Source organism: Benincasa hispida, chromosome 3 (genome assembly GCF_009727055.1).
Source record: "Benincasa hispida cultivar B227 chromosome 3, ASM972705v1, whole genome shotgun sequence".
Classification (NCBI taxonomy): Eukaryota; Viridiplantae; Streptophyta; class Magnoliopsida; order Cucurbitales; family Cucurbitaceae; genus Benincasa; species Benincasa hispida.
In genome coordinates, this window is record NC_052351.1 from 45139270 (window position 1) to 45162176 (window position 22907).

Genomic DNA, 22907 nt, shown 5'->3' on the forward strand with positions numbered 1-22907 from the left:
TTTTGTCTATTTAAATTAAATAAGTTTTAAATAACTATCATCTTTACGATGACAAAGCAGCATGGTCTGCATCATCATCAACTTATTCTTCACCTCGATGTGTATTGTCTTCAAAATGTTGTTTTTATTATGATTTTAGAAATATATTGTTTTAATTGAACAATTTCTTGGGATATACAAAAGTTGGTACTCTTGATTATTTTTCTTTTAATAATAGCTAAAGTGTTTATAATAATTTTGTCCACCCAATGTTCTTATGACGATCATTTTATTGAATAAATATTTGATTGTTCATGAAATAATTTGAGTGTGGAGCTAGGTGGATGTTGTAGTCACGGAAGTTGAATCGACACATTAGTTGTGGAACTACGTGGATGTTATAGTTACATAAGTTGAATCAACATATTAGGATTTTTTATATTTTACATACAAATTGAAATAAAATTCAAATTTTAAAGATAAAAATGTTAATATTTTAAAATTTAAAAATTAAATTGAGATCAAATTCAAATTTTAAGAACTAAAAGTATGATATTTTAAATTAAATAAAAACTGGATTAAAAGATGTAGGACCAAAAATGTATTTTCTAAAAAAATTATTGAAAGGGAAGTTAAAAGAGCTTGCATGATTGGTACAAGCTACCTAAGTATTTTAGTATTTTTCTTTTTAAATTAATGGTAGATTTTGAATCAACAGGATATTTGTGTAATTTACTTGTAAATTGGATTTTGGTTTTATTTATTTAATTTTATATAGAATAGAAGAATCGAACTTGTGTCACATCTATCAAACTGTAATGAAAATTAGTATAATTGTAATGAAATTTTATTGATGAATCAATTGTAATGAGCATAAATTAAAATTCATAATTTTTCCTCTGAAACAATAATAATAATGATAACAATAATAACGATACGACGTAATTTTCAGACATAATTTGATTGAGCATACTTCGTTTATCAATCAATTTACATATTTTTTTATTAAGATTTGAAAGTGGGTCACATATGTTGCAGAACACAAATAAACAACATGATCCACTTTACACATTATTGAACCCGCTTTCTTTACTATTTCTAATTTCTTTGCAAGTACACCCCTTTTAATTACGGTTCGGTCAACGTTTATGTCCCAAAAACATTTTAACTTGTATTTCTTATTTAGAAAGTCAAAATAAATAAATAAATATTTGCCAAAGAAACCTCGCAAATCATTATGAAGAAGGGGAACGAGTGTTCGTCAGCATTGTTTGCAGGGAGAAGCGAGCGATGCGATGTCGATCATTTGCAATTCCACCTGAATCCCACAATTGTAATAGAATCGATAACCCAAACCCTGTTCGTGTGAATGCAAATCACATACTCGTTGACTGTAATTCATCGTCTCTTTCACACAAATCCCTTCTTTCTCCTCCTCCTCCTCCTCCTTCTTTTTCTTCTTCATTTTCGTTTTTCTCCCATTACGCCTCGTCCCGTTGCCTTCCAACTCAACCCCATCTCAGAATCATTGCGCTTCTTGGGGTTAATCTTTTTCCCTTCTTTTCCCACCCTTTTTTCATGCATTCTATTAATTTCTCCGTCTTTCTTGTTGTGCCGCTTCCTTTTTTTTTTTTTTTTTTTTTTCTGTGCAGGGTCGTTTTCGGAGATTTGATTCCAACTGTTGGTTTATGGTGATGAGAAATTGTGTGTTAGATGGCCGACTCCAGGAAATATGTTCCCTTTCAGCATTTAGGTTAGCTTTTGGCTTCATTCTTGTTGTTCGTTATATGGGTGATGTGATGCATGCCAACTTCTTGATGATCTATAACTGTTCCTCCATTTGTTTGACATCTCAATTTTCCGTGTTGTGTTGGTGTACTGCGTTTTGTTTTGATTATATGTGCTGCATGCATCTCTTTCTCAGTCTTCTTACTTTTAACCAAAATGTGAAGGATTTGGGCACTTCACTTGAAGTTTCTTAACCGAATGAGTGTGTGTCTGTGTGTGTGTTTATTTTATTTTATTTGTATTGGAGTTGTTGCCATTTCGATCTTTTGGTAGACGAGTGTTCATCATTCCGTATATATTTTCTAATTTATTTCTTTATTTTAGTTAGCAAAGAGTTATATTCAAAATGGTACTCTTTGTTTCAGTTTATAGAAAAGAAACCTCTCGAATTATTGTTTATTTTAAAGAAAAGTATGAATACAAAAGGATTCATCAATAGAAACCCAAACGAAACAATTAAACTTGGATGAGTCAATAACCTCCTCCGATGCTTGGAATTTTTGTAATTCTTATTTTAAAAATATAGTAGTTTTATCATCTTTTTACCGTTCCTGGGCCATTTTAGTTCTTCAATTTTGAACATCTGTCCCTATTTTAAAATTCTGACAGATTTACTACAAATACTACAAGAAGCACAGAATCGGTGGCTTCGGCCAGCTGAAATATGTGAAATTCTTCGAAACTACAGAAAGTTTCAATTAGCACCAGATCCTCCAGTTCGGCCTCCAGGTTACTACTTTGATGTTTCTCAGTATTTTATTCTGTATAGCTGCTCTATTTTGATATAGAAAGACTATTTTGTATGGATATGCTAGTAATTGAATTGAATTAATACTGATGCACTCTTGGTGTGCTTCAAGTTCTTTTAGTTTTTTCTTTTTCAAGTTGTTGCAATCTGATTATATCTTGCTATGCTGGCTCTGGAATTCTTTTAAGTAATATAGAGTTTTAACACCATTGACCATTCAATGAAATACACGTTTCTTCAAGAAAAATGAGTTTAAACACGATTACCATAATCTATTTGTCCAAAAAGAAGAAGGGGAAAAAATAACTAAGATTTTGAATGTTTACATAGGGAATAAAATACGTTTCCTACCTTTTGGTGGGGAATAAATTTTTATGGTGAAGGAGTTAGGGATCCTAAAAGCCTCCCGCCTCCTGGTCTGAATAGTTTTTTTTGCTGAACTTTCGAATCAGTAGGAACACTGTTGGAAGTTGAAACCATGTGGAAGTGAAATGCTATGTGCAATGTTAGTCAATGCTGCTTGCTCAATCAGTATCATTTTGTCAATCTTCTTGCCTTTTGATTAATTTTTGGAACCTTTCTCATAAGTATTGTGTTTACTTCACTGCTGCTTGCTCAAATGTTGCTTAGATGAGAGGTTGCTTAAGCATTTTCTATTTAAGTATTATTCCTCCAGTTGTTTCTCGAGATTTTCTGCCCCTGCAGAAAGTAACTTAATACTCTTCACTTACAGCTGGATCCTTGTTCCTTTTTGATCGCAAAGCACTTAGATATTTTCGTAAAGATGGTCATAGATGGAGGAAGAAGAAAGATGGAAAAACTGTCAAAGAAGCACATGAAAAGCTGAAGGTGTGCTGTTCAATCTGTTTGTAGTAAGTTAACCTTTTCCCCTTTGGTCATGAGTGATGGGGGGCACTTCAACATGTAGACTTTTAAGGTCATGATCATTGTTAGATTGATTTCCATTCACCCAGGTCAATACTCCTGTATTCAGTTGTAAGTATCCCCAAAATATATAAGAAGGTGAACATGTGTACACAAATTTGTTTTCTTCATATGTAGAAGCCGGAGTATTTGATTTGTGCTTTAACAATTAAGTATTATTATTGTTGTTGTTGTTATTTTTATAGGGACGAGAACTTCTCATTGATGGAAAGATGAGTTCTAAGCACTCGAAAACGAAAATTATTAAGTGCTTCTAAACCCCAAATCTGAAACTAAAAATTACATACAAATGGAACAAATTACAAGAGGTTTCCCAACAAGAAGGAATCCAATTGCGAAATGCTTTATGATAGCACTCCAAGAAGCTGCATAAGTTTTTATCAAAACCAAGGAAGACTTTTATTTTTGAAAAGCCTCTTATTCCTTTCCAACCAAATACCCAAAACCATTGATACACAACAAATATAAACCTTATAAAGGAACAAGTACCAGCATCAGAATGTGTAGATATGGCTTCAATCATGATATTTTATTTTGGTTAGGTGTTGAGTTTTTTATTTTTATTTATTTTTTTAAATTTTTATTTATTATTATTATTATTTTTTAAATCATAAAGAAGAGTTGAGGTCATCTGATAGTCATCTTTCCTCTTTGTTTTACAATTTTTTTTGTGCTAGTTGCTGCAGTCGTTTTGCAGTTTACACAAGTGTTTTGTGGCTAAGTCATGCCAATTCATCTATATGGTGTATAATAGTCTTTTAGTGCACACTTTCCACCCCTCTTTCCTCCTTTTGGACCGAAGTTGCTTATAATGTTTCATTTTTGAATTAATTGTTTCCTTGTTTTTGTAGGCTGGAAGCGTGGATGTTCTACATTGTTACTATGCACATGGTGAGGACAATGAGAACTTCCAGCGAAGAAGTTATTGGATGCTTGATGGGTGAGTTTTTCTGTCTCCTCATCACCCTTTCCTGGTTATATATAGTTTTAGGTTTTGGAACTATTTCATTTGGTCAGGAGGACTTGTTCATATGTAAAGATTTTCTTGTGCATGTTATTAGGTCCGACTTCTGAACATGTTAGATCCCATTGAAATTCCGATTTTTAATTAATCAAAAGTTTCAGTCACAACTTTTTGTCTTCTTTATCATTCACCTTTTCCTGTTTTCAGGCAATTGGAGCATATTGTCCTCGTGCATTACAGAGAAGTAAAGGAGGTATTATGTTAGTCTAATTTTTCCCTCCCCTTTGTACTTCTCCGCATCTTGGGATGGTTTTCAAAAAGTTGTGTTTCATGAGCCTTTTTGATGGTGCTCATAACTCATGGAAAGCACATTTTGTGACCAGCACCATTTTCCTATTCTTTCTTCTGCTTATTTTGAAATGCTATCGAGCTGGGTATTTCTAGGTCGAAACCTATTGTGTCCTAAAATTTATATAGCAGTAAGTCTGATTGAGTTATCAACCACACGAACGTATTAAATTCTAGAGTTATAATTTTTACTCTTGTTGACAGTGCATTGGCCTTTTAATTTCCTTGCTCCTTTTCTTTCTTTCTTTTTCTTTTTTCTGTTTTCCGGGGTGTTGTAATTGAACTCTTGGTGGGATGTAGGGATGCAAATCTGGCATCTCTCGTGTGTCAGTTGGTCCAGGGTTGCAGGCTGAAGGTTGTCTAGGTGGTTCAACACCCGTCTTTTTGCAGGAAACATCACTTGTTGGCTCAGCTCAGACTTCACGTCCTTTAAATCTTAGTCAAACAGTGCACTCAGGAAATGGGATTGCGGATTCCAGTGCTAGGAATGACTTTGGAGTCTCTTCTCATGTTCATCAAGTTTTTAAATCCAGCATTCCTCCTGCATCTTTCCCTGCAGGTGATGTTTCAGGTAACACTAAAATGCTGCATTTTCGTTCTTCAACTCAGATTATCAAAAAGAAAATTATCTGCCTATGGCCATTTATTACCTTGAATATTGGAGCCAGAGGACTCCGGAGGAAGGTTTGGGAGGAGTTTTAAAAGGGTTGAAATCATTTTTATTATAATGTTCAAAATCACTCCGAAACATGATTTTGATAATTCAAAATCAATTTATTTTCTTATCATTAGAATTGCTTTTTAATCGTTAAAAGTATGTTTCAAAGTGATATTGAACATTACAAAAGTGATTTTTATTGTAATGTTTTAACCATTTTAAATCACACCCAAATATGCCCTAAGCTTAATAAAATTCTGGCCTACATAATTTAAAATTTCCTGCATTTCATCTTTACAGTTAAGAGCTTTCCAAGAACCATTCTCTGTTATTGCAGTGTTTAATGACATTTTCCTTCTTCAATTGGTGGCACTGGTGTAAGAAAGGGAAGAAACTTGACCATTTGTTTCTTTGTTGTCCTTTCTTTTGTTATCTTTGGGTTATTCTGCTGAAAACCTTTGATCAAGCTAGGCTTTTCCTTAGAAATCGAAGGATCATTTTCTTAATGTTCTGCCACGAGCATCTTGAGAAGAAAGCTAAGGTCCTTCGGTCATATCTTTGAAATTATGCGAGGAGAAGTTTGTGTGGAGAGATGTGATAAGATCTTCTAAGGGTTGTTTAGGTATTGTGTTGGTGTGAGGGAGACCATTATTTTGTACCCTCCAGTTGGTATTCCCTTGATAGGCTTTTCATAATCAGCTATGATTTGTTTCAATTTTGTTGGAAATAAGGGGTTTTGTTGATAGTTTATAGCCCCAAGGGTATTTTAGTATTTTACTTTACCCTAGGTTTATTTCCTTTTCTATTTTAGGGCTTGCTAGAGCCTATGGGCGTTCATGGGTTGGGTTGAAAGACTTTTTAGACCCAACCCAATTGTTCAGGTTGTAAATTTCTTCAACCCAAATAACCCTTATTAAAAAATGAACCCAACCCAACCTAACCATGAAAATATTTGGGTTGGTTTGGTTTAGGTTAATCGGGTCATTTATATAAAATTTTGTTCTAAAAAGATGCAAAACGTAAATATGTAAAAATCTAATTTAATTATTTTCATATATTGAATTAAGATTAACAACTCAATTTCAATTTATATAGTGAAAATTTTCTTTCTAAAGTACAAAGAAACTATTTTTAAGAGTTGTTGAAGAATAAATTATTAAAAAAATATTGGAATTAAATAAAATTGAAATCAATATATGTATAAATAATTGTGTTATAAGTAATAAAAAAATATATTTTAAAGTTAATAATAAATTCGGGTTGGTTCGGGTTGGTTTGGATTATATTAGATGAACCCATGAACCAACCCAACTCATAAAATTTTCATTTATTTGAACCCAACCCAACCCAAACGGCACGGATTGGGTTGGGTTGATTGGTTTTTTCGGGTCATCGGGTTTTTTGAACACCCCTACTAGAGCCTATAAATATGACTTCTATTGTAACTTTCATTGTGTTAAAAATAATAAAAGTGACTCTCTATCGTGGTTTTTTATCCCTGTTCTAGGGTTTTCCACGTAAACTTTGTGTTCTCTATTTTCTATCTTTTAACATGGTATCAGAGAGTTGTGACGTAACCCTAGCTGCCATCGGCGAAAAGCAACCGGTGCAAGATAATCTTAGTTCTGCACCAGCCCCGCTACTGCCGATCCTGACCATTAACGCTACTGCCGCCGCCGTCGCCGATACCGTTTTGTGCTGTCCTAGCCGCTGTTAATCGGTACCTTCAGTCCTTGCATATCCATCCAACTTTAGTGTCGCTGCAACCCTTTGATGGAATTCCTAGCGCCACCGCCTTTTTTCATAATGTCGCCGGCGTTCCTCCCTTGTTACTGAGAGTTGTCGTTGCCTATCCCTCCAACCCCACTGCCAGTAGCCGAAACCTACACCTTGAAGTCGAGATTGGTGAGTCGTTCGCCTACCACAGAGGTAAATCCCCTACCGCGGCAATGTCGAGAATCCCCGACTCCTTTCCCTTTCAGCCGCAAGCAACCTATCTGCTGCTATTGGGCCTTCCTCCTCATGAGCCACCGAGTTATGAACATCAAGGTTTGATTGGTTAATTTTCGATAATGGTTCAACAACAATTGACTAATCTTCAGGCAAGTTTTCAACAACAAATTGCTACTCTTGTGGCAGCCTTAGGTGCTTCCAGAAACTTAAATTCTAGTACAGTGAATTTTGATATTCCTTTCGGTCTACCGATGTATCCAGAGAGTCCAATAACCTCTTTCCCTACTTTAACTATTGCAAACTATTTGTCTGGATCTATGGGAAATTCCATAGGGTTAATTACAAGAGAAAAGTTGAATGGTCAGAATTATTTCTCTTGGTCTCAGTTCATTAAAATGATTCTAGAGGGGCGTCACAAGTTTAGATATCTAACTTGTGAGATACGAAGTCCTAGGCCAGGGGATCCTCAGGAGCGCATTTGGAAAGGAGAAGACTCCCTGCTTCGATCATTGCTGATTAATAATATGGAACCTCAGATAGGGAAACTGTTGTTGTATGCTGCGACTGCTCGAGATATCTAGGATGCAGTTCAGAATTATATTCTAAGAGGTAGAATGAGTCTCGTCTTTACACTTTGCATAAACAGGTTCACGAGTACAAACAGGGGACGATGGATGTCACTTCATACTTTAACAAATTGTCCTTAATCTGGCAGGAGACGGGCCTGTGTAAATTATCTGGGATTGCCCTTGTGGAGGTGATTTCCTAGCTGGTTTGAACTCCAAGTTCGATGCAGAGTGAGGTTGTATACTGGGACAAAGGCCTATACCTTCTCTTATGGAAGTGTGTTTTGAGGTTCGTCTAGAGGAAGACAGAGGTAGTGCTATGAACATCACGCTGTATCTGCTACTGATTATGCTGCTTTTAGTACGAAATTATCTGGTTTGATAGTAACCAGTAAAATGGGAAATAGACCCCGGTGTGTGAACATTGCAAGGAACCTTGGCATACGAAAGATTAGTGTTGGAAGTTACATGGTAAATGGCAGAAGACGTCCTTCAAATTGGGTCCAATCTTGGTCGGGCTCTTATGAGTGAATCTGCGAGTGCCCCCAGTCACAACCTTAGGTGAATTGCCAAAGTGACCCTGGTGTCTCTTCCCTTCGGGCTGTTGCTCAATCAGGTACTTCTCAATCTTTAAGTTTTTTTAGCATAAATGGTAAGAAACCATGGATACTTGATTCAGGGGCTACAAATCATTTGACTGGATCTTCTGATAATTTTCTATCATATCTTCCGAGTGTTGGTAATGAAAAGATTCGGATTGCAGAGGGTCCTTTGCTCCTATTGCGGGCAAGGGTCATATTTCTCCTTTTGATGGTTTAACTTTACAGAATGTGTTGCATGTACTCAGAATATCTTACAATTTACTATCTATTAGTAAGATAACTAGAGATCTGAATTGTCAAGTTGCTTTCTCACTAGATAATGTTTTCTTTTAGGACTTGAGGTCGGGGAAGACGATTGGCACTGCTCGACACAATAGGGGACTCTGTGTCCTTGATGATGATGCTTTCTCTAGGAACTGTTATAGGACTAATTTGTTGTTTTCTTATGTTTCAACTTCAGAAAAAGATTGTATGTTGTGGCATTTTCGCCTTGGTCATCCAAATTTCAAATATATGAAATATTTATTTTCTCATTTATTCATTAAAGTTGATGTCTCTTCTCTATCTTGTGATGTGTGCATTTGTGCAAAACAGCATAGGGTCACCTTTCCGTCTCAACCTTACAAACCTTCTCAGTCATTCACCCTTATTCACAGTGATATTTCGGGTCCCTCGAGTATTACCACCTCTTCGGGGAAATGGTGGTTTGTGACCTTTATTGATGATCATACCTGTCTTACATGGATTTTTCTCCTCACTGATAAATCTAAGGTTTCATCGGTATTTCAACAATTTTACACTATTGTTGAGACTCAGTTCAATACCAAAATTGCTATTCTTTGTAGTGATAATGGTCGTGAGTTCCTTAATAATACTCTTTTCGATTTTATGTCTTCTGAAGGCATTGTCTACCAAAGCTTGTGTGCCCATTCACCTCAACAGAATTGGGTGGCTGAAAGGAAAAATCGTCACGTTCTTGAGGTTGTACGGTCTCTCATGTTGTCTACCTCACTTGCATCTTACTTATTGGGAGATGTAGTTCTAACTGCAGCTCATCTTATTAATCGAATGCCTTCCCGTGTCCTCCAACTCCAAACCCCTCTTGAATGTCTCAAGGAGTCATACCCTACTATGCGACTTATTCCTGATGTTCCTCTTCAAGTTTTTGGGTGCACTACCTTTGTCCATAGTCATGGCCTAACCAAACTAAGTTTACCCCTCGTGCTAAAAAATGTGTCTTCGTTGGGTATCCTCTTCACCAACGAGGTCATAGATGCTTCCACCTTTCTTCTCGGAAATACTTCATCTCCCTTGAGGATAAACCTTTTTTTCCTATTAGTCATCTTCAGGGGGAGAGTACTATTGAAGAGACTAATTGGTCCACATCTTCAGTCCCTATTGACCTTCCTGAATCCATCCGGAGTGCCAAGACACCGTTCTACCCACTAAACAAGTCCTTTGGATAACCTACTACAAAAAGAATCTCAGAAAGGAAGTGGTGTCACCTACTGCTCCGCCGGCTCTGGTCCATGACTCTGAACCAAAGCAAACTCAAGGTACTACAGTTCCTGATAATGCTAAGTTGTGTGTTTTGTTGATTTCAATGCGAAACTGCTGACACTCCTATTGAATTCAATGTGAAACTGGGAGATTATGTTGACAAAGTTTCGGTTGATAAAGAAAGGTATCAACGTCTAGTGGGAAAACTGATTTACTTATCTCACATTAGACCATATATTTCCTATGCTGTCAGTATTATTAGTTTATGCAGCATCCTACGAAGAACATATGGAAGCTGTGAATCGGATTCTGAGATATTTGAAACGCTCACCAGGTAAATGTCTGATGTTCAGGAAAATTGATAGGAAATGCATTGAGGCTTATATCGACTCTAATTGGGCAGGATCAGTTATTGACAGAAAGTCTACCTTTGGATATTGTACTTTTGTGTGGGGTAACTTAGTTACTTGGAGAAGTAAGAAGCAAAGTGTTGTTGCTAGAAACAGTGTTGAAGCTGAATACAGAGCTATGAGTTTGGGTATCTGTGAAGAAATCTGGTTGAAGAAAGTTCTGCCTGATCTACACCAAGACAATGTTTTACCTATGAAGCTCTATTGTGATAAAAAAGCGGCTATAAGCATAGCCAATAATTCTGTACGACATGATAGTACGAAACATGTGGAGATTGACAGACACTTTATAAAAGAGAAACTGGACAATGACAATATCTGTATTCCGTATATTCCATCTAGTCAATAAGTTGTTGATGTTCTCATCAAAGGGTTACTCAGGCAAAGTTTTGATTCATGTGTTAGCAAGTTGGGTTTGATTGACATCTACGCCCCAACTTGAGGGGGAGTCTTGGAAATAAGAGGCTTTGTTGATAGTTTATAGCCCAAGGGTATTTTAGTATTTTACTTTACCCTAGGTATATTTTCTTTTTTATTTTAAGACTTGCTAGAGCATATAAATATGATTTCTATTGTAACTTTCATTGTGTGTTAAAAATAATAAAAGACTCTCTATCGTTGTTTTTTCTCCATGGTCTAGAGTTTTCCATGTAATCCTAGTGTTCTCTATTTTCTATCTTTTAACAAATTTGAAGGAATTTCGTAATTTCGTTGGCTTTTGTATGGTTCTAGCTATGTTAAATGAAGTCATCTTCCATGTTGAGAAGTTATGCATCCCTGTTCCTTATTAAAAGAAAAGTTCTTTAGTTAATTTGTATTATTAAAATTTCTGGCTCAAACTTCTTCCTTTGTATACCTTTATTGCAATCTCTATTCCCTCCAAAGGGCTGCCCTTTGGCACAAAGGGGATGGGAGATGAGAATGGGTAAGGGTATATGATATTGATCGAAAACTCGATCTTGGAATAATCTTGGAGAAAGAGAGATCTTATTAATGTTTGAGAAACGATAACAAGTTTCCCCTTAAATAGACCCAAGGGGAAAGGGTTTGGTCACCCTAAACCAATTAACTAGCTAACTAATCTTAAACCTCCTTCAAATAGACCAAAAGGGGAAGGGTGAGTTCACTCCTGAACTAAAATAAAAATGAAAGTAAAAATGTTAATAAAAATACATTTGGCTAATACATGTCAGAATTTACCAAAATACCCTACATCAATTTTATGCAGTAAGTCGTGAATTATCTAATGAAGAATTTGATATTCGGATGGGCTCATAGCGAGGAAGGTGAGGTAATGTGGAACTGGGTATGAAATCTATATTGTGTTGAATGTCCCAAAGTGGTGGTAGGTCATTTGGTTGGGCCGTGAGGGTAGGAAAGTTGTCTAGAAGCATGGGCGGATCTATGAAGGGCCGGGGGAACACGTGCCCTTCCTCGCATCATATCGTTTTACATATAAATATATATATATTTTTTTGTTAAATATAAAAAATATTATTTACATTGAGAATATATATTAACGTGTGCCCTCCAATATTTAAGAAAAGAGTGTGCTTCAGTGGTCAAGGGGTGGAACTCTTCTTATTGGCGACCAGGGTTCGTATCTTCCGAGAGGTAGGTTTTTTTCCCTGTTTTATTTTAACCAGTTTTTGTTCTTTGTTCATGTTTATATACAAATATTTTTAAAATTTCAAGCTCTTTGATAACTATTTGAATATTAAAACATATAAACACCATTTTCACATATAAATTTTTGTTGTTATTTACTTTACCATTATTTTAAAATTACAGTCAAGTTAGTACAAGTTTAATAGTTTGTTTTTAAAATTGCGACTAATAAATTTTCAATTAACCCTATTAAGTCTCTTAAAAATGTCTAATAGGTATGTGAAGTTTCAATTTAGTATCTAAAATTCTCATAAAATATACAAATGCTTAAAAATTAATTGTTGTATTAAACAAAAAAATATTTTTGTTTCTAATTGAATCTCAAAATTTCAATTTTGTAGTCCATTGTTACATTACTTTTTATAAAGTCCGGTACTACAAATTAGATACACAATCGAGATGTTAGTGATCTAGTTATATATTTAAAGTTTAAAAACTATATACGACACAAATTGAGATGTTAATAAGCTAAAATTTTAACCTTATATAAAGTTGTGCCCCTAACATGAAATCTTGGATCTGCTTGTATGTAAGTTAGCTATGCTCGTTTTAGCGATATTATATCGATGCATCTAAAATTATATTTATATGAAATTGTGCCTGCCTTACAAAAAAATCCTAAATCCGCCTCTGCCTAGAAGCCTGCTGCACCCTGCTGTCTACAGGGATGGGCAGAATAGGTGAATTGATAAGAAGAGCCATAGAAAATGCGGAGGCATGTGTACTAGCCTGTTATTAGAAAGAAAAGTAAATAAGTGTCCCTTTTTCTTAGTTTGAGGCGAACTTGAAGGGGTTGAGATATTATTATTGAGTGGTAGAAGGAGAATTTGCTTTCCAATCAAATTCAAATGTATCATCACGATTGTCATATTGCCATGGTCTATCAAAGAGAACATGGCAAGCGTCCATATCTAGGACGTCACAAATTATTTGATCCTTGTAATAGCTCCCAATGGATAAAGGGACCATGCAAATTTGATTCACTAGAACTTCTCTACCCTTTTTGATCCAACTCACTTCATATGGGCTAGGATGATTATCAACTTTAAGTTTTAGTGCCTGAACCAGCTTTTTAGACACTAGATTTTTACTACTGCCTCCATCTTTGATGACGGTGCATACTTTACCATTAATAGTTCACTTTGTTTGGAAAAGTGCATGTCTCTAAGCATGAGAATCTGAAGTAGGGGTAAGTAAAGTATGTCCACACAGGAAAGTTCATCCCCTACACTGATTGAGTTACTTGGAGATCATCCTCCCGTTCTTCATCCTCTTGGCCAGATTTGGTCTTCTTGAATTGTTAATTCCTACATTGAGGGCAATTGTTGGAAAGATGACCTTGTTGACCACACCTAAAACATTTGCCAAGGTTAGGTCTATTATAAGAATTCAAATTTTTCGAAGTATTAGAATTGGTACTCCCGTTATTGTCTTGCTTGGATTTTGCTGCACCAAGATCCCTTGGTTTGTGGAGGTAGAAAGATTGGCAACAATGGAGATCTGATGGTGTCTTCTGGTTGCCTTTTACTTTGAGTTGGAGCCTTGTCTCGAGTATTTCTTCTTGAGGACCACCGTTTTTGCTTCTAAATTTCATCTTCCTCAATGGTTGATGCAATGGGCACAACCTTAGATAAATAAGAGATGGGATGTAAATGGAGTTTCTCCTTGATTTCAGTTTGAAGACCATCAATGTATCGAGTAATTTGTTGATTCCCGTTCTCCGCCAAATTGTTTCTTGCACTAAGTCGTTGAAACTCCTCCATAGTCTTCCATATTGTGAATGCCTTGCTCATAATGTTGAAACTGATTGTAAAGCAATCGTTCACTCAATCTTTCATGGTGAACGATGGAGATTTGAGGGTGTCTTGTGGTTGCCTTTTACCTTGAGTTGGAGCCTTGTCCCAAGTATTTCTGCTAGAGGACCATTGTTTTTACTTCTGAATTTCATCTTCCTCAATGGTTGATGTAATGGACACAGCCTCAGATAAATAAGAGATGGGATGTAAATGGAGTTTCTCCTTGATTTCAGTTCGAAGGCCATCAATGTATCGAGTAATTTGTTGATTTTCATTCTCCACCAAATTGTTTCTTGCACTAAGTCGTTGAAACTCCTCCATGTAGTCCTCCATATTGCGAATGCCTTTCTTACAATGTTGAAACTGAGTGTAAAGCAATCTTTCATGGTGAACGGGCAAGAATCTTTTCTTCATTAATCAAATCATTCTGGGCCAGCTTCGAATTGGGCCTTGCCGTATAACCTTCTATTAGATTGGATTTGATCCCACCAAGCAGATGCCCCACTCTTCAATTTAAGGCCTACCAGTTTCATCTTTTTGTCTTTGAAGTTCCCATATAACCAAAGAAATTCTCGACGCTCTTCACCCAATCAAGGAGGAGCTCTATATTCATTCTACCATTGTAAGTGGGTAGATCGATCTTCATCTTGTAGTCAGCTTCATGTCTCCAATATTGATTTCCACGAACTTGTGGGTAGTTGTGAGGATCTTTGATATAGCCTAAAGGAGATAATAGGAGAATTTTCTCAATGAATCAAGATTGTTGATATTTTATTAGAATGAATAATGTATTTCATACAAGAGGGGAAAGTTCCTATTTATAGAGTTTTACTACAAGTGGGGTAAAAAGGGAATTAACCTAGAATATTACCTAATTACCCAATTAACCCATATTCTTCTTACATCATTCTATCCCTCCAAAAAGAAAACTCGCCTTCGAGTTTTAAAAAGAAAAAAATTATGAAGCAAACAAGGGATGAAATAAAATTGCTCAACGGAGTATGACCAAACCAACAACCTACATTTTGAACAAAAATATTATGATCAAGGGTATAAATTCGAGACAAAAAATCTAATATTGCCACTAAAAGATGAACTTCTCCATCGGGCATAAACCCAAAAAAGATGTTTCCTTCAAGCTCATTCAAAACCATATTCAAAGGACCGATCACTAAAAAATCACCTTCCAAAGAGAATTGTTCAAGAATCACGTCTTCTTTATCATTCGCTTCAAATTCTTAGTTTGGTGATCCATTTCCAATGCAATCAGTGTGTCGTTGTTTTTGCTCGATTCTTGCTCGATGTTTGATACTTCTTTTCCATAGTCTTTGTTGGATTTTTCTTCTTCACTTGAAACTATTTCCAAAGCAACACCTTCAAATTCTCGTTCTTCAATTTTATTTTCAAGATTTTCTATTTGGAAATTTTCCAACCATGATTCCTTTGTTTTTTCTTTGGTATATGAAATTAATCCGTTAAATGAATTGATAGTTGATCAATATGTTGAGTCATTTTCCCCAATAAACGTTGGATTTCTTTTGTTGTTTTCTTTATTTCATTCAATGCTACAGGATCTAAGTAGTCATTTTGTTGGATTCTTGAATATGTTTTAATCTCATGATGGGTATATGACTCATCCATTGATTCTCTTGAATCAACCTTTCTTGATTGTGTTTCATAACCAAAAGAGTAATTTTGAGTCTTGAATGTTTTTCTTCGGCTGTAAAAATCCATTCTTAATGATTCTTTAATTCATCTAACTCCCAATCTTTACGTTGATATCTTGAAAAATGGGTTTGATTGGATCTTTGGGCCCTTTTCCAATATTGTCGCCTTCTTATTCCGTCTCAAACTGCCCTTGATACATCATCGGAATCACTAGAATCACTAGAATCAAATTTCCAATGTGGATAATGATAGTTTCTCTGAGAAAATTGAGCATGGACAAAATTAGTAAGTTGAAATTCTTCTTCGGAATCACTCGAGTCAGAATTCCAGCATTCTTTTTTTAAGTAAATTTGATTTTCTTGCCCATACCAATTGTTGTATTTTTTCTTGGATGCCTTCTTTGGTCGGTAATAGTCCATTCTTGCAAAATGTTGAAAAATCTTTGGTTTCTTCTTTCTTTCTTGAAATTTCAAGGATTCCCTCTAATTAGATGTGTGTTGTTTGGCAACGAGCACAACTCACGAAGCTCCCTCTTGTGATCAACGACGCCAAGGGTTTCCCTGTCTTCTACCGGTGGTAGTCAATCTTGGCTCAGGCGGTCGCTTTGATACCAATTGATGTAGCCTAAAGGAGATAAAAGGAGAATTCTCTCCAAGAATCAATATTGTTGATTATTAGAATGAATAATGTATTTCATACGAGAGGAGAAAGTTCCTATTTATAGAGTTTTACTACAAGTGGGGGTAAAAAGGGAATTAACCTAGAATATTACCTAATTACCCAATTAACCCATATTCTTTTTACATCAGATATTGTTCTCGGTAGAAATTCCTGTTGTAATAGCCTTCTTGAGGCGGCTCTTGATGTTCTTGGTAGTATTCTTGATAAGGAGGTCGAGGGAGTAGGTGTCTATGTTGTTGAGTGGCTAACAGAGGGAGGGTTTCCTCATCCTCGGATGAATCAGTTTTGGAACCCATAACAGGGTCCTTGATGTATCAGCTGGTGGTTAGGAAAAAATTGATTTAAATCTGGGATTTGAGCCGAATAACCTTGCGGTGTCCCTAGTGGAGTCTTTCTTGGTTGAATTCTTGTTGAATCTTGATCTTTACGGAAGCCAAGTTGTAGTCCTTGCTGTTTCCTTGGTTGTTGGTCTCGAATTCCCCTGTTTTCTTGAATTTCTCGAGTGCTGTGATCAACTTCTTTTCCTTTGCCTTTGTTTTGATTACTCAAACCTTTACCAATTTCAACCGTGAGGAGTTCAATAGCCTGCTGCATACCCAAGATGATGGTGGTGTTGATGTTGCCGATGGAATCTTCAAGAGCTGCGAACCGATGATCAGTTGCTTTGAGGGAAGAAGATGCTTCCGCATCAGAGGGGTTTGGGTCATTATATTTGGGGTTTCGGCACCCATCAAATCCCTTTCACGAGGTGCTCTGATACGAGTTGATAGAAAACTCGATTCTTGGAGTAATCTTGGAGAAAGAGAGATTTTATTGATGTGTGAGAAATGATAACAAGTTTTCCCTTAAATAAGTTTTATTACTCGATTCTTGGAGTAATCTTGGGAAAGGGTTTGGTCACCCCTAAACTAACTAACTAATCTTAAACCCCCCAAGGGGAAGGGTGGGTTCACACCTAAACTAAAATAAAAATGGAAGTAAATGTTAATGAAAATACATTTGGCTAATACATGTAAGAATTTACCAAAATACCCTACATCAGATATCCTTGGTTGGTATAAGGTTTATGGGAATGTGCATGAGACTAACGTTTTTTCCATACAATACCCTTACAGAAGTATAAGTTTGCTCTTTACCCCTTTTTCTTTGGTTTTTATTATAATATAGCTAATTAATTAATTGATTGATATTGATTTACCAAAATCAATAATTAAATTAAGCTAGTATAAAAATTTAATTTTCGATGATGATTGTAAGGAGAGAGAATTATCTTGATGTAATTGAAGAGTTCCTTCTCAATCCCCCTTGTGGGGAGAAGGGTCATTTTTATGGCTTTCCAGGGTGTGTGTGTGTGTTTTTTTTTGTTAGGTGTTATTTTCCTAGTTTGAGTCTTTTTTTTTAGTTTTATTTTTTTAGAGGGAGATTTCTTCTTTTGTGGGTTCTTTATTTTATTTTATTATTTTTGTAATGTCCTTGTATTCTTCATTTTTCTCTGCGAAAGTAGTTTTCATAAGGGGAAAAAAAACCATTGTGGGCCCACCACCCATGCTATTTAGGCCTTAAGCTCTGTTTTGCTCTGTTTTAGCCTTTGCTGCTGTTTAGTTTTTTTATGTTTAAGTTTTTACTTTTTACTTTAGTTAATTACTTAAATTGTTTACTGTTTTAAGTTTAGTTGGTTAAAATCTTTTCAAGGCTGGTTTGTTGCCTTTAAATAGGGGTCCCTAGGTTGTAATGAGGATAGTTCAGAAAATAAGATGAGAATTCTTCAAGAATTGAGTTTAAAATCTTGGTTCACACTGGTTTCCATGCACAATCATAGTAATCTTTGATTTCCAACCATTTTATTCTCAAACATCTCTTTATCTTTGGTATCTATAAAATCTTAAACCAAATGGCCTCTAAGTGGTCCTAGATCCCCATCTCGTAATTGTGATGAGATCCTAAAAAAAGAGGGAAAAAAAAAACGAAGAAAATCATTTATTGCTGAATACCTATGAAACTGCATCAATTCCTTTTGGGACTTTGTATTTATAATTGTTTGTTACTTAACGGCTTATTTTATGCTAGGGAGTTCAAAAGGCCATCTTTTTTATTTATATCAAGTTGGCTTATTGGTTTATTTTCTGTTTTTGGGTTGAGGTGCAGGATCATCTGATTTATATGGACAAGAAATCGCGATTATTCAATCTGCCACAACTGATTCCATTACGCATAAGTTAACAGATACTAGATTGGCTTCTAGGGGCTTAGTAAAAAATATGGTGAATAGTGAAAGTGGCTTGATTACTGATGCAAAAGTACCTGCCGTAAAAGCAGTCTATCAGAGAATTGTTCAGGTATGTTGATTGCAGTTTTTGGTCGACATATTTTTTTGTGATTTGGATTTGTGAAATTACTTATATAATATCATTAAATTTTTTTAACAGAACACGCTTTCCTGAATTGATGTGGTTTGCCTACTACACGTGCACGCACACACTTTCTTTTTTTTTAATTAAGTTCTTTTAAGACAAGGTTATGTTATGATTTCATGATATCCAGATGCTGTCAGTGTCAATCAACTGTATGTTGTCTAATAGGCATTTACCGTGGAGAAACCTTGGTGTACTCTTCTTGCAGTTGCTTACTGTTTTTCAAAAATTCCAAATGTAACACTGAAAGTAGAATTAAGGAGAAATAAATGCAACCCAATTCAAATTAATATCTTGAAGAGAAAACCCCTTGAAGGCTTCGAATGGGAACCCCAGACTGAGGCCTTCAAGTGAGCTATTTCGAAACAATCAATCCATTGAAAATGCTTGCTTTAAAAAGCTCTATTGATTTTTTTTTTTTTTTTTTTTTTTTTTTTATATTGGTGAAGCGCCCAACGGTATATTTTCTTGTGTCAGAAAAAGAAGCATGGTTGATTACAACTCTATTTGGTATGTGTACTCATTTTCATGTGGTAGATAATTCTTGTGTTCAGGTAGAAAAGACGTCCAATGATAATTTGGACCTTGAAGGTTTTGGAGAACTCAGAAAACTTGACAGTTTTGGCAGATGGATGGATAAGGAAATTGGAAGACATTGTGATGATACTTTGATGACTTTGGACTCTGGTAACTATTGGTGTGGACTGAATGCTGGAAATGATGAGAAGGATGTATCCAGTTTATCACATCACATGCAGCTGGATGTTGATTCACTTGGGCCTTCTCTTTCCCAAGAACAGTTATTCAGTATTTCCGATTTTTCCCCAGATTGGACATATTCTGGTAATGTAACAAAGGTATTGACTATTGTATGACATGTATTTTCCCCATAGGTTCTTTAAGGCTGGATGTTTGATGTTTGATCTTTTTTTCTTTCTTTTTCTTTTTCTTTTTCTTTTTTTAATTCATGAAGGTCCTAATAGTTGGCTCGTTTTTGGGAAGCAAAAAACCTTCTGTAGAAACTCAGTGGGGATGCATGTTTGGTGAAGTTGAGGTTTCTGCAGAAGTTCTGACGAACAATGTGCTTCGATGCCAAACTCCTCCTTTGCATGCTCTTGGGCGTATCCCCTTCTACGTGACGTGCTGTAATAGGCTAGCCTGCAGTGAGGTGAGAGAGTTTGAATATCGTGAGAAGCCACCAACCCTTTCAGTACCTAATGCTACCAAGTGTGCACCAGAGGACGAAGTATGGTTTCAAATGCGTCTGATAAGGTTATTGAATTTAGGTTTAGAGGCAAAGTGGTCGAATTGCTCTATTAAAAAATGTGAGAAATGCCAAATCATAGATTTGATAAATTCATCCAGAAGTGATATTGCAAAATGGAGAATGACAGAAGGGATTCCTAATCCATTAAAAAGTGACGGAATGAACCATAGGAATTTTATGATCCAAACTTTACTGGAGGACAAACTTTGCGAGTGGCTAGCTTGCAAGGTGCACGATGGAACTACGGGAACACATGTTTTGGATGATGAGGGCCTAGGTGTCATACATTTGGCAGCTGCTCTTGGCTACGCGTGGGCCATAGGACCAATACTTGCTTCTGGGCTCAGTCCAAACTTCAGAGATTCAAATGGAAGAACAGCTCTTCACTGGGCATCTTACTATGGGAGGTTAGATTTCCGTCTTGGATTCTTAAACATGCTTTGTCTCTTTCATTTTGGGTTTTTAAGGAGTTGTACTCAGGAATTTCAGTTCCATTTTTTTAATGTAGACCTTGAAAGAACTCTCAACAATCTTTGACTGTTGTTTTGTTCTCTGATCTCCAGGGAAGAGACCGTTACTACACTGGTTAGGTTAGGCACTTCTCCGGGTGCCGTGGATGACCCAACTTCAGGATTTCCACAAGGAAAAACTGCCGCTGATTTGGCATCAAGTAGAGGGTATAAGGGTATTGCTGGATATTTGGCTGAAGCTGATCTGACAGAACGTTTGTGTACCTTGACTGATGGTGAAAATTTTAAGGACAACGTCAAAGAAAATGTTGACAATGATGAGACTATTCAGACTGCAGATGTTGTACCCTCACAATTGGCAGACGATGAACTACTTTCCCTTAAAGGCTCTCTCGCTGCTGTCAGGAAGTCTGTTCACGCTGTTGCCTTAATACATACTGCTTTCCGTGCCCGTTCATTTCGTCATAAACAGTTAATGGAAAGTGACAAGGGGATGATACATGAAGATTCAGCTGACTTGGTAGCTCTTGGCATTTTAAACAAGGCTGAAAAAATTCACTATGAGGATTATTTACACGTTGCAGCTGTGAGAATACAACAAAATTATCGTGGCTGGAAGGGAAGAAGAGAATTTTTGAAGATAAGAAACCGAATCGTAAAAATCCAGGTACTTGTGCTTGTAATTTGTGTTTCCTATTTCATTAGATTGTGCTACTATAGGTTACGTTAGGAATATTAGTTGTGGCATATTTGTAGTTATGTAGACAGTTTACCTGGTGGAGTGGGTATAAGTTGGGGTATAGGCAAATATGGGGGATTGTGGTAGATAGATACCAGATAGCCCCCTTGTGTTTGTTTTCTTCTTTACAACTCAGTACAATTTCTATTCATTTTCTTAAGATCTAGATCTTAACTTATGCTTCAAATGTTGCATTCAGGCTCATGTGAGAGGATATCAAGTTCGTAAACAATATAGAAAGGTCATTTGGTCTGTTAGTATTGTAGAAAAGGCAATTCTACGCTGGAGGCGGAAGAGAGTTGGTCTGCGAGGGTTCAAGGCTGAAGGGGCAACTGGGGAAGTTGTTACCCCACATCCAAAGGTGGAGAAAAGTGATGAATACGAGTTTCTACGAATCGGCCGCCAGCTTAAATATGCTGATGTCGAAAAGGCTCTATCCAGAGTCAAGTCCATGGCTCGTTCTCCAGAGGCTCGGCATCAATATATGAGAATGGTAGCAAACTTCAACAAATTTAAGGTAACCTCAATTGCTACTGTTCTCACTTGCCCTATACTTCTCTATCCATGTTTTCCGTTCCTTCATCTAACCAAGAAAGAATAAACCAGCAAAAGATAGCAAGAGAAAGTACTCTTCCATTTTAGGATTTTGCCTTTTTCAGTATGTTTTAACTTATAAGTAGTTTTTCTCTCAAAATTCTGGTGATGTTTTTTTATTGATTATAGAAGCATTTTTCAAGATTTTAATGTTGTTTGGCTTCATATTGGAAACTTTTTATGAAATTTTGAAGAACATTTGATAGCACCAAACCAAGAACCAACTTTCTTGAAAGTTCTTTCAATTTGTTACAGTAGGATTTTTTAGAATTATGCCAAGCACACATTTAATGGCCTTTTAAGAGTAGGGTTTATAAGTTGGTCCTTTTTGTAATTACTCAAGCCAAAAAAAAAAAAAAAAAAAAAAACACCAGTCTAGTTTTAGTCCAAGGATTGTGAAAGTTGTTTATATGAAGGGCATCTTTTAATTGGTTAAAAAACCATGCCTTTATTTTTAGTACAACAAATCTGGAGGTGAGGACTAATCTTCAAATCTCAAGAAAGGAGTAGCTGTCTTTAACATGTTTTGTCTTTAAAGATAAAATTAAGTGTGGCTAACAAGAGGAAAATGGGTTCATTTTGAACATTTGTGGCAGATAAATAATGAAGAAACCAGTGCTTCAAATCAAGGTGGGAGTTTACAAGAAATCCACAAGGAAAAGCATTTGCCTTCATTTGCAACTTGATCAATGATTATTCTGCCATCAGGTTACAGTTTACACATCTGTAAATGTCATTTTTAGCCTGTTAGTATTTGTAGGAAAATACTGACTAAGTTTCTTTTCCTCTCCTTTTTTGGTCACTTTAAATGTAAATAACTCAAATTTTGTAATGTTTTTGGAAGAAAAAAAGATTAAGTTCTTTAATTCCTTTCTTTTAAGGCTCTTTCTAGGCTTGACTGAAAAAATAACATTCCACATCAGATATAGCCACATAAAATCAATAAGATTTGCCTAGTCATTTAAATACACCTCATTAGTTGATTAATGGTACTTTAATTCAATGATTAGTCCCGACATTTATTTTGAAACCTCAAGATCAAGTAGACACTAAATTCAAATCTCAAGAACTACTATGTAATTTACCCTAAAAATTATCATGGTATTTCCACGTGTGATGGTTTTTATGTTCATTAGTTATGATAAACAATAA

The 22907-nt window shown here is 35.8% G+C and overlaps 1 protein-coding gene across 8 annotated transcripts; it reads left to right on the plus strand.

Annotated features, from left to right (window-relative positions):
• Positions 1–1193: 1193 nt before the first annotated feature.
• On the plus strand, positions 1194–22629 carry LOC120073772 (calmodulin-binding transcription activator 3-like). 8 transcript variants are annotated; one of them, XM_039026601.1, is made up of 14 exons: positions 1194–1521; positions 1632–1732; positions 2377–2496; positions 3249–3364; positions 4312–4400; positions 4632–4677; positions 5073–5343; positions 12004–12075; positions 18420–18610; positions 19240–19542; positions 19659–20359; positions 20516–21089; positions 21361–21678; positions 22352–22629. In XM_039026601.1, the coding sequence occupies exons 2-14, from the start codon at positions 1693–1695 to the stop codon at positions 22439–22441; spliced, it is 2931 nt and encodes a 976-aa protein (XP_038882529.1). In that variant the 5' UTR covers positions 1194–1521; positions 1632–1692; the 3' UTR covers positions 22442–22629. The 8 variants fall into 8 exon arrangements, with proteins under 8 accessions (XP_038882529.1, XP_038882534.1, XP_038882530.1 ...); XM_039026606.1 differs by having other exon boundaries at positions 5163–5343; XM_039026602.1 differs by having other exon boundaries at positions 1194–1372.
• The last annotated feature ends 278 nt before the right edge of the window (positions 22630–22907 follow it).